At 51.3% G+C, this 11,154-nt stretch overlaps 1 protein-coding gene across 1 annotated transcript in view; it reads left to right on the plus strand.

Annotated features, from left to right (window-relative positions):
* Positions 1-3,686, plus strand: part of BCL7C (BAF chromatin remodeling complex subunit BCL7C) — a 5,884-nt gene extending 2,198 nt beyond the window's left edge. The window contains exons 2-7 of the mRNA XM_024744335.1: positions 4-68; positions 620-698; positions 1,032-1,140; positions 1,234-1,395; positions 2,852-2,937; positions 3,491-3,686. Of these exons, the coding sequence (XP_024600103.1) occupies positions 4-68; positions 620-698; positions 1,032-1,140; positions 1,234-1,395; positions 2,852-2,937; positions 3,491-3,616 (627 nt within the window). The 3' untranslated portion in view covers positions 3,617-3,686. The remainder of the gene's footprint in view (positions 1-3; positions 69-619; positions 699-1,031; positions 1,141-1,233; positions 1,396-2,851; positions 2,938-3,490) is intronic.
* Positions 3,687-11,154: the final 7,468 nt, after the last annotated feature.

Consider the following 11,154-nt stretch of genomic DNA (forward strand, 5'->3'; position numbering starts at 1 on the left):
GAGACCCGGAGCCGGGCCAAGGATGACATCAAGAAGGTGATGGCGACCATCGAGAAGGTCCGGAGATGGTGAGCGCTGCCCCGGGGCCAGGGACGGGACACGATGGGCCACTCCTCCCCCAGATACGTCTACCCCCCTTCGCCAGCTGTGGCCCCCAGGTGTTAGGTGTGCCTCCCAGCTGCGCCCTGGATCTCCAGGGCTCTATCTTCCTTCTCCTGGCTACACCCTGGGGTCTACAAAGCGTGTTCCCCAGCCCTGCCCTCCCGAGGCTGGAGCCCCCATTTATGCCCCGCCCCCTGAAGCTTTGACACTCCTTTTGCAAGTATGCAGAGTGATCTTCATTGCTTTGGTCCCCAGCCCGGCCCATAGTCGCGATCTCCACGTATATACCCCAGGGGTCTGCAGAGCCATGACCCCAAGTCACACTCTCTCTCTAGAGGCACCCCCCATCTATACCCTTGGGTCTGCAGGGTTTCTCTCTCTAACTATGTCCCATTAGCAAAACTGCCCCTTCCCTCCGGCACCGCCACCACCTCTACAGGTATCCCCAGATGTGTCCAGCTTCTGGGGTGGCTCTCTCCTCAGGCCTCTCTGACCCAGTCCCCCCACCGTCCCACAGGGAGAAGCGCTGGGTGACTGTGGGCGACACTTCCCTTCGTATCTTCAAGTGGGTGCCAGTGGTGGACCCCCAGGAGGAGGTGAGCAAGTTCTCCCACACCAGGCCCTTCCTCTGTGCAGCCTCAGGCGAGCCCCTCCCCACCCTGGCCTCCACCTCCAGTCCCCACTCAGACCTCAAATGCAGGAGCCTGGACAGATGTTAACAATTAGTAGCAACTCCGCCTCTTCCCCCTCCCCCCACACCAGACCCCGCTCACCCCACCCCAGTTCAAGACCTAACCCAGTGTGCACAACCTGTCCCCTCACGCAGGGCCTTCTGCTTCTCTGTGCCTCAGTTTCCTTATTTGTACAGTGGGGGCTTTGCAAGTGCTAACTAGAAAGCTGACTCTGACCCTTAGCCCTCTAACCCCCAGGAGCGACGGAGGGCAGGTGGCGGCGCAGAGAGGTCCCGAGGCCGGGAGCGGAGGGGCAGGGGCGCCAGTCCCCGAGCGGGTGGCCCTCTCATCCTGCTCGATCTCAATGGTATGTAGGGATGCTGAGATGTGGGGGGCTGTGGGGATTGAGGGAGGGGGCTGGAGGCCTCAGGCCCAACCCTTTTGGCTTTTGCTCCCACAGATGAGAACAGTAACCAGAGTTTCCATTCGGAAGGCTCCCTGCAAAAGGGCACCGATCCCAGCCCTGGGGGCACCCCCCAGCCCAGCCGCCCTGTGTCACCTGCTGGACCACCAGAAGGGGTCCCGGAGGATGCTCAGCCCCCACAGCTGGGCCAGGAGAGAGGTAGGACCAGGTGCCTCCCAGGAGCCCTCTCTTCTGAACCTTGTTCTCTCCAAGGTCGAAGCCACCAGCTTACCCCTCGACCTGCTCCCCATCCTGTGTTGCCTCCTTGGGAGGCCTTCCCTGAGTCCTGTGGAAAGTCACCGCCCTTCCTCTAGGGACTATCTGTCTCCTTCCCCTGGCTTCTTGGCATCTGTGGATAACTTAGCACTGTCTGAGGTTTTCATGTAAATTTAGCTTTTTACTAGTTAAGTATCTTTCTCTGCCACTCCCACCTCATGTCACTTCCTGAATGTTGGGCCCATATCAATCTTGTTCACCGCTGTATCCTCAGAACACCATGGAACACATAGTAGGTGCTTAATAAATATTTGCTAAGGAATAAGTAATCGTGATAATCGTAAGAGTGATTAGTAATAAGTGATAATAACAGCTAATACTTATTGAGCTCTTACTGTGTGCCAGGCACCCTTCTAAGCACTTTCCATGTTTTATCTCATTTAATCCTTACAACAACCCTGTGAGGGTTATGATCTCCATTTATAGATGAGAAACCGAAACCCAGAGAGGTTCAGTAAGTTGCCCAAGCTCACACAGCCAGTGAGCCAGGATCTGGGGTATGAGTCCTCCTCAGCTCCCCTTTCTTCCCATAGAGTCAACCCCCTATCTGGTCAGATTCACCTCCCCAATGTGTCTGCCTTCCCAGGCTCTGTCATCTCTCTCACCCGCACCCAGCTCCAGCCTCCTGGGTCTCCTGTCTTCCAGTTGGTCCCACACAGCTACCAGAGCACAAGGTTGACGAGGTCATTTTCCTGCTTCAAAGCCTTCAATGGCTGCCTGTGACCTTTGACTTCTCAGCCTGGCACTCTGGGCCCTTCGTGAACTGTCCCCTGCTGACCTCATTGTTCCCTTCCAAGAACACCATGGCTTGGGCCTGTGTTCCGTGTTGTCTAGATCATACCACACGCTCGTGTACCTTTACTAATATAAAAACAATAATTGGCACTTATCGAGCACTTCTGTGTGAGAGGCACCGTACTAATGGCTTTTCCTGTATTATCTCATTTAATTCTTACAACAGTCTCATGTGGTAATTACTGTAATCATCTCCATTTTACAGGTGGGGAAAACAGGCTTAGAGCAATTAAGTCACTTGCCCAGGGTCAGGATTCGAACCCAGGCAGTCCAACCCCAGAATCTGGGCTTGCCAAGCTTCTGTTCCCTCTGCCTGAAATGTACTCCAGCTCCCTATTTGTCTACCTGATCAAATCTACTCACCCATCAAGATCCCACCTAAATGTCCTTCCTGTGTTTTCTTCCTGGGTTGCAGCCAGGTGACTGGCTCCCCACTCAGTGCTCCCACAGCCCGCGGGCTTATGTGATTGGTGTGTTTCCCTCTTGGTCTGTGCTGTGGTACAGAGCAGCTGTTCAGGGAACACCTGTTAATTTCATGTTCCAGATCCTGGGGGCATAACTGCGGGCGGCACCGATGAACCTCCAATGCTGACCAAGGAGGAGCCTGTTCCGGAATTGCTGGAGGCTGAGGTGAGAGTGGCCAGGAGGCTGGACTCCCAGGTCTTGGAGGGAATGGGGGCTCTGGGGTAGCCAAAGCCTTGGGGGCTGCACTCTTGAGGTCCGGGTGGGAAATGTAGACCTTGGACACAGCTAAAGGCTATAAGGCTGGGTTCTTGGGACTGAAAAGAAAAGGGTGTTTTAGAAACAAAATCCTGCGGGCTGGATTGGGGCTGATTTGAGACCATTAAAAGCCTGAAAAGATCATGGTGCACCTCCAAGTATTTTTTTTTTTTAATCCTAAGAATGTAATTAGCTTAAGAAAGTCCCCCACAAACTTCTGACGTTTCCCACAAGGACTACCGTGATACGTTTTCGAGAAATATCAAATATCAACTTCTTTCCCCCAAACGGTGTTGTTGTCGTTTCCGGCGCCCTACTTCATCTGCGTCCTGGGGCCCTGGCCCTGGGCTAGACTCCCGGGTCCGGGAGGGGAGTGGAGTGGAGGCTTTCGAGAAGGCATAGGCTAGGAGGCTGCACTCCTGGGTTTGGGTGGAGCTCATGCCTGTCCACCCTTCCTCTCCAGGCCCCTGAAGCTTACCCCGTCTTTGAGCCAGTGCCACCTGTCCCCGAGGCAGCCCAGGGTGATACAGAGGACTCGGAGGGCGCCCCCCCACTCAAGCGCATCTGCCCAAATGCCCCTGACCCCTGAGAAGCCGGCCTGCCTGTCCTGTCGCCCTAGGGGTCCCTTTGGCTTTTTACAAATAAAGACCCTTTTGTAATTTTGTGTCATGTCATTTCCCCGTCAGGGCTGGGGAGGGTCTTTGGAGACAGTTTTGTCTCACGCTCCATTTCTCAGATGGGGTCACTGAGGCTCTGAGAGGACCTACCTGTAGTCACACCCTGAGTCAGACATGGAAGAGGGGTTTGAGCCAGGACCCTGCCTCCCCAGCACTCCCTCCACCCTGTCCTGTCCCCCTTACCTTTGACCCTTCCTTCAGCCCTCCTGCTCTGGGAATCCCAGGACCCCTTTTCTTCCTGCTCAGCCCTCCCCTGGGCCCAGCAATTACCAAAGCTCTGGGCAGCTAGGCCCGTGATTCCCATTCACACACAGGAACACAGAAGCCCAGAGGGACTTTGGGGCCTGGGATGACCCAACCCATTCCCTGCCCTCAGGAAGCTACAGCATTGTTCCTCCCTGCCTCTGCTTAGCCATTCCTCCACTGGAGCCCCTGCCCACACTTCTGGTTGAATCTTGCTTGTCTTCAGCTCAGTCACTACCTTCTCCTGGAAGCCTTCCCCAGGCTCAGTGAGTTTCTCCCCTTCGGGCTCCTACAACCCCGTGTGCGCCTTTCCCTTTGTCTCAGCATTTATCAGGCTGTTTGGGGATGGTTGGCTGTGGGCTCCTGAGAGCAGAGCTTGGTCCCAGCCTTGCCTAGCAGCACACTAGGCATAGAACAGTCATAGCAATTGTTTGGTGAATGAATGAATTAATGAATGGGCTGAGGCTCTCCAGGAAGGCTCCTCTGAGTAGGTGGCACACAAGCATGACTCTGAGACATGTACCTCAGTGTGGTAGATCTGAAGTCAGAAGTCCTGGTTAAAGTCCTGGCTCTGTTACTCACTAGCTGTGTGGCTCTATGCTGGCTGTTTCCCCTCTCTGAGCCTTAGTTTGTTCATCTGAGCAATGGGGAAAATAACTAGGCCTGATCTGCTGCAGTGGGAAACTTCAAATAATATAAGGGTACCTTCACTCTGTGCCTGCAAGAGAGCCAGAGTCAGGTGTATTAGCCCTATTTTTATTTTTATTTTTTTTTCCTATTTTTATTTTTAACAAAGGAAGAGACTGAGGTTCAGAGAAGACCAAATTGAAGCTTTAAAGAACTTTTTAAAATATTCAGGGTGTTTCCAGCAGCTTCAGTGGTAATATTTGAGCCAGGCTGGCCAGGGGAGCCAGGTGTGCAGTGATGTGGTACATTCATTTCTTGTTGCTGCCTAACAAATTACCACAATTTTAGTGGCTTAAAACAATGCAAATGTATTATCTTAGCATCCTGGAGGTTAGAAGTCCAAAATTACTCTCAGTCGGTTAAAGTAAAAATGTCGACAGGGCTGGTTCCTTCCAGAGACTGTAGGGAAGAATCTGTTTGCCTGCTGTTTCCAGCTTCTGCAGACCACCTGCATCCCTTATGGCCCCTCCCTCCATCTTCAGACCCAGCAGCATAGCACGGTCCAAACTCCCTTTCTGTCTCTGCTTCCATTGTCACATCTGCTTCTCTGACTCTCCTGCCTCCCTCTATTAAAGACTTGTGATTACATTGGACCCACCTGCATAATCTAGGCTAATCTTCCCAGCTCAAGATTGTTAATTTCATCACCTCGGCAGAATCTTACTTTCCATGTAAAGTAACATATTCACAGGTTCTGGGGATAAGGCCTGGACATCTTTGGAGGGCCTTTATTCAGCCTCAGCACATGTGGTAAAAATCTCCGCCATTTCTAGGGTGTGTGGGTCATCTCGTTGTTCCCCTGAATCACCTCATGTGGTGATGAGAGTGCCCTGTAAAATGTAAAGTGCTTTGTATGGATTAGTAGTACAGTGTTAAGGCCCAGAATTCAGGCTCTGGGTTAGAATCTCAGCGTCACCATTCATTCACTGTGTGACCTTGAGCAAGTGACTTAACCTCTCTGTGCCTCAGTTTTCTCATCTGTACAATGGGGATAATAGTAACATCAGCCTGGTGAGATTATTGTGAGGATTAAATGAGGCAATACATGGAGAGAGAGTCCTTGGCTTGGTACATAGTAAGTGCTCAACAAATAGCAGCTGTTTTTCCTATTACCCCATTTTACAGATGAGGATATTAGGGGGTAGGGGTAGAGGCCAGAGACTCACCTGCCAGTGAGACTGGGGAGGAAGAGTCATTTCTGAGTAGGCTTGAAAGGCTGAAGTTTGAGTCTTCCCCATTCCTATCCCTCTCCTAGCCCAAGGCCCCAGTCCCCAGGCAGCTGTCCCTTAGCCCAAGCCTGCCCTCACCTTTTCTGTAGCCTACACTGTAACCTGGTTTAAAAGCCACCTCTTCCATAGCCATATCCCTGACCATCACCTTGCCATGCCATCCCCTTCCGCTCCCCACATCCACACTCTCTTTTTGGAAATTCTTCACCCTTGGCTCTCAGGCCCTAGCCTCCAGTGCTCTCTTCCCCTATGTCACTCTCTCCTTTTCCCGATCCCTTAAATATCTCTCGCTCCGGCCTAGCTCTTTTCATGAACACTTTCCCTGCTAGGTCCCACCTACTCCTTGAATTAATGGTTCCCAAGTCTCTGCCTCCCAGTTCTGCCTCCTACCTCCAGGCTCAGAGAGCCAAATGCCTCACGACATCTCCACCGAGACGTCCCACAGATCCTCAGCCTAGCCCTTCTCCCCACCTGTTCCCAGCATCCCCTCTGGGATTCCCCAGAAATGGCCCACAATCCCAGGAGCTGGCTAAGATGGGAGCACCCAGAAGTCAGAGTCAACATCCCATGAGTCACCCTGTCCCGTTAAGTCCTTGTCCTAAATAACCCTCCCACTTGCCCCTTTCTTTAGGGCCCCACTATTTTGCTGGTAGGCACCAGTGAGTTTCCCTGCTTCGCTCTGGCCCATCAGCAATGCATTGTCCACCCAGCAGCTGGGCGGTCTCAGAAGCCCGAATCTGCCCCCGATGCTGCCCGGGGTTAGAACCCTCCAGTCCCCTCATTACCTGCAGGATGGCACCACACTCCGCCTCTTCCTCCCATCCCTGCACAGCTACCCTTGGAACTGCCTATAATCACCCCCAGACACTTTGCTTTTTTCCTCACCTCTGCGGCTTTGCGCATGCTGTTTGCTCGGCCAGGAGTGCCCTTCTCGTCCCTCTTCATCTGGGAGATGGCTTCTTGTGTTTCAAACCTCAGCTTCCTGGTGTGGTCTTCTCTCCTCTCCTCGTGCCCCCTGTCCCCTCTTCTGCCGTTTCCAGAGCATCAGGAATTCTCTTGTGATGGTCGATGTTGCCTTGGGTCTCCAGCACCAGACTGCAAGCTCCACGAAGGCGGGGAATTCCTTTATTCATAACAACGTGTATTTATTGTGCACTAACTGTTTGCCGGGTACTGTTCTAGGCCCTGGGGATACAGCATAGACAAGATGGAAAAATAGCCTTGCCTTCACGGAACTTAGCTTCAGTAAATCAGATTATATGTAGAAAGTTATAAGTACTGTGGAAAAAACAGAGTAAGGGAAGTGGGGAAAAAGCAGATTGCAATTTTAAATAGCGAGGTCAGGGGAGGCCTGACTGAGGAGACATTTGAGGAAAAGGTTGAAGGAAGTGAGGGAGAAAGCCTTGCACATATCTGGGGGAAATGCATTCCAGGAAGAGGGAACAGCCAGTGCAAAGGCCTTGAGGGGGCACATGCCTGGAAATGAGATCAGTGCCTCTGGAGCAGAGGGAGGAGGGAGAGAGTGGTGGGAAGTGAGGTCAGGTCAGCAAGGGCCTCAGCGGCAGGACAGGCACATAACCTGTCATTCAAACCTTGAGGATAAAAGAGGATGTATTAGTAATTATCCCCAGATAACAGGTGAAACGGGATAACCAGGATGTAAGGTTATCCTGCTTGGAGGCCATTGTCAGGACTTTGGCTTTTGTTCTGGATGAGATGAAGAGCTATTGAAGGGGTCTGAGCAGAGGAGTAACATGATCAGACTTAGGGGGTCTTTTCCCTTAATATTTTATTATAGTTTTAAAGTTTACAGCAAAATTGGAAGAATTGTACAGGTAACACTGATGTACCTACCACCTAGATTCTATATAACATTTTACTGTTTGCTTTATCACATAGCCCTATCCATCCATCTAACAACCTTTCTTATTTTCTTGATACACTTCAAAATAAGTTGCAAACAGGGCTTCCCTGGTGGCGCAGTGATTGAGAGTCTGCCTGCTAATGCAGGGGACGTGGGTTCGTGCCCCGGTCCGGGAAGATCCCACATGCCGCGGAGCGGCTGGGCCCGTGAGCCATGGCCGCTGAGCCTGTGCGTCTGGAGAGACCACAGCAGTAAGAGGCCCGCGTACTGCAAAAAAAAAAAAATAAATAAGTTGCAAACAGTGGTATACTTCCCTCTCTACACTTCGGCATGCACATTTTTCACTAGAGTCCAGTATTTATTTATAGGTTTTTCTTTTCCTGTAAAAAGAAAAACTATTCATATAGTATTCATATAGCAAAACTATTCATATAGCAAAATGCACAGATGTTAACTGTGATCCAGTGAGTTTCAACAAATATATAATTTGCATGATCAACTATATCACTATCCCCCTCCCCCCCCGAAAGTCTCCTGTTGCCCCTTCCCTGTCCCCAGCTCCCTAGAGACAGTGCTGTTCTGATTTTGGTTTTGATTAGGTTAACCTGTTGTTGAACTTCGCATGCATGGAATGTATGTGCTCCTTTGCATCCAAGTCCTTTCACTCAGCATAATGTTTCTGAGAGTCATCCACACTGTTGCTTGGATCAGTAGTTTGTTCCTTTCTATCGCTGGGTTAGATGCCATAGGCTTGTCTTTGACTAGGATTGCTCTGCTGGGTGGAGAGCAGATGGGTCCAAGTTCTCTGCCTGTTTCTGTTTCCCCGCACAAGCCTGTCAGGCCTGGGGCTTAGAGCCCTGGATGAGTACATCCCAGGGAGATGGATAGCCTTTTCTCAGGGACCTTTCAAACCTCAGCTTCCTGTTGTGGTCTTCTCTCCTCTCCTCGCATCAGTCCCCCAGAAATCTGGGGAGACAGAACGATATCAGAGGTAGGATCTAGGGTGACCAAGCATTCTGGTTTGCCCAGGACTTTCCCCATGTTAGCCCTTCAAGTTCCATTCCCAGGAATCCCTCAGTTCTCCGCAAACTGGGATCCCACCACTGCCCCTAGGCTCCCAGGCCCTTTCTCACTCCAGACTACACTTCCTTCCTTCTAAGAATTGATTTTCCTTAAACTCCAAACTGGTCTGCTGCTCCCTTGCTCTAAAACTTCCCATGGCTCCCCATGGCTTTGCCTGGCAACCCAAAGGATATACTCAGCCTATGGCAGTGGTTCTCAAACTTTGCTGTGTATTGGAACCACCTGGGAAATTTTGATGTCTGGCTTCTACCCCCAGACATTTTCATTGGTATAGGATGCGACTGGGGCATTGGCTCCACAGGTGACGCTCATATCCTGCAAAGTTTGGGACTCACTGGCCTATGGGTATGATTTGATTGGCTTACCTGGTGTTGAATGTGTTGCCAATACTTAAAATTAAGTGATTTCATACAAAAATCTGGCCTCCCGGCTACCTTTGACAAAGCAGAAGTTCTGAGACATTGAGTCTGCTACGAAACATGGTCATTACCTAGGGGTGTGGGCGCTGGCTGCCCTTGGAGATGGAGCGTGTGCTCTCCAGTCCCTAGAGTCCCCACCACCCCTCCACGGCTTGCTCTTCTCGTTCATGTTCATTTGCATGGCCTGCAGGCTAATGTCTGAGCTCTCCAGCCTGGTCCCCGCTCACCTCCTCAGCCTCTTCTTCCAGGATGCTCGCCTCACTTCCTGCCTTCCTGCCACATGGGCCTCATGGTGCCCTTTCCCACCTGCCTTTGCCCATGGAGTTCTTGCGCCAAACTCTTTATCATGGCAGACCAGGCCCTGCTCAGTTGCTCAGTTTGGCCTCTGCCCTCCTCTCTCCCTCCTCCCCCCTGAGCTCTCTACCATCTAACCCACGGAACTTCAAACACACCAAAGCTGGCCAAAGCTAGTTCCCATCTTAGCCCTTGCTGCTCCGTCTGCCTGGGAAACCCTTCCCTTCCTCCCTTCCTCTTTCTTCCTGGCTGATGGCTACTCATCTTTCAGGCCTTGGCTTAGATCTCACCTCCTTCAGGAAGGTCCCGTGATCCTCAAACTAGGTCACATTCTGGGTTAGTCACCATACTTCCTCTTTCACTTGACGTGTCACTTTCCCCTGCTAGAGTAAGGCCACGTTGTTCATCTCTGTTGCAGGGCCTCCTGTAGTGACTGGTAAGTAGTAGGCGTTTGTTAGTGATAAATGAATGAAAGACCACCTCCCTTTCTCCACTGGCAAATCCTACTCTTTTTCCTGTTACATTTCTACTATAGCATTCAGCTCTCTGTTCTCCTGGAGACCCAAAACCTCACTGAGGTCAGGTGATCCACTGAGTTTTAGCTCAGGTCCTTCTCACAGTGGGCTGAGTGGGTCCCCAAACCCATCCTGTGGTGTTTGCCCAGTTTCAGAAGGTGTATCTGGAATAGGCATACTCAGCAACGGGTAGACTCCCCACATCCGTTGAAGCCAGGGCTGCGACTGGTTGGTGACCCCCAGGTCCCCACACAGGGCAAGTGAAAGGGCAGAGCACAATAACTTACTTTCCATTCCCTTATATTCGTCTGTTGGCAATGGCTCTTCTGCCTGTCCCCTCCTTTGTTCCTCCAGTCAGCTCTGGGATGCAACTGTGGTGTAGTGAAGGGTCAGGATGCAGAATAGGAATGGAGGTATTCCAGATTCAATTGATTTGTACTAACTGTGTGATCTTGGGAAAGTCATTTCCCTGTCTAGACCTTAGTTGCCTCATCTGAAACATGAAGCCAATATTATCTTTTCCATGTACAGTAAGTCTCCTACATATGAACCTTCAAGTTGTGAACTTTCAAAGATGCGAATTGCGTTCGCATGTCCAGTCACGTAAATTAGTTCACATGTCTGGCGTACATTGTCACCTGTGTGCATCCTCTACAAGTGGTTGTGTTTTTGTGTACTTTACTGTACAGTATTGTATAGGGTACAGTAGTACAGTATCTTTATTTCAAGCCCAGGATGTCTGGAAGCAAGTGTAAAAGCAGTGGTGTTGTAGCTGGTACTGCTAAGAAGCGCCAAGCTATAACGATGGAAACAAAAGTGAAAATAGGGCTTCCCCGGTGGCGCAGTGGTTGAGAGTCCGCCTGCCGATGCAGGGGACACGGGTTCGTGCCCCGGTCCGGGAAGATCCCACATGCCGCGGAGCGGCCGGGCCCGTGAGCCATGGCTGCTGAGCCTGCGCGTCCGGAGCCTGTGCTCCGCAACAGGAGAGGCCACAGCAGTGAGAGGCCCGCGTACTGCAAAAAAAAAAAAAAAAATTGAGAGAGTGGAGCGAGGTGAAAAGATGGTAGATGTCACTCGTTCTTATAGCATGAATCGTTCAACCATCAGCACAATTCT

The sequence above is a fragment of the Neophocaena asiaeorientalis genome, unplaced genomic scaffold (genome assembly GCF_003031525.2).
Source record: "Neophocaena asiaeorientalis asiaeorientalis breed wild unplaced genomic scaffold, Neophocaena_asiaeorientalis_V1.1 scaffold91, whole genome shotgun sequence".
Classification (NCBI taxonomy): domain Eukaryota; kingdom Metazoa; phylum Chordata; class Mammalia; order Artiodactyla; family Phocoenidae; genus Neophocaena; species Neophocaena asiaeorientalis.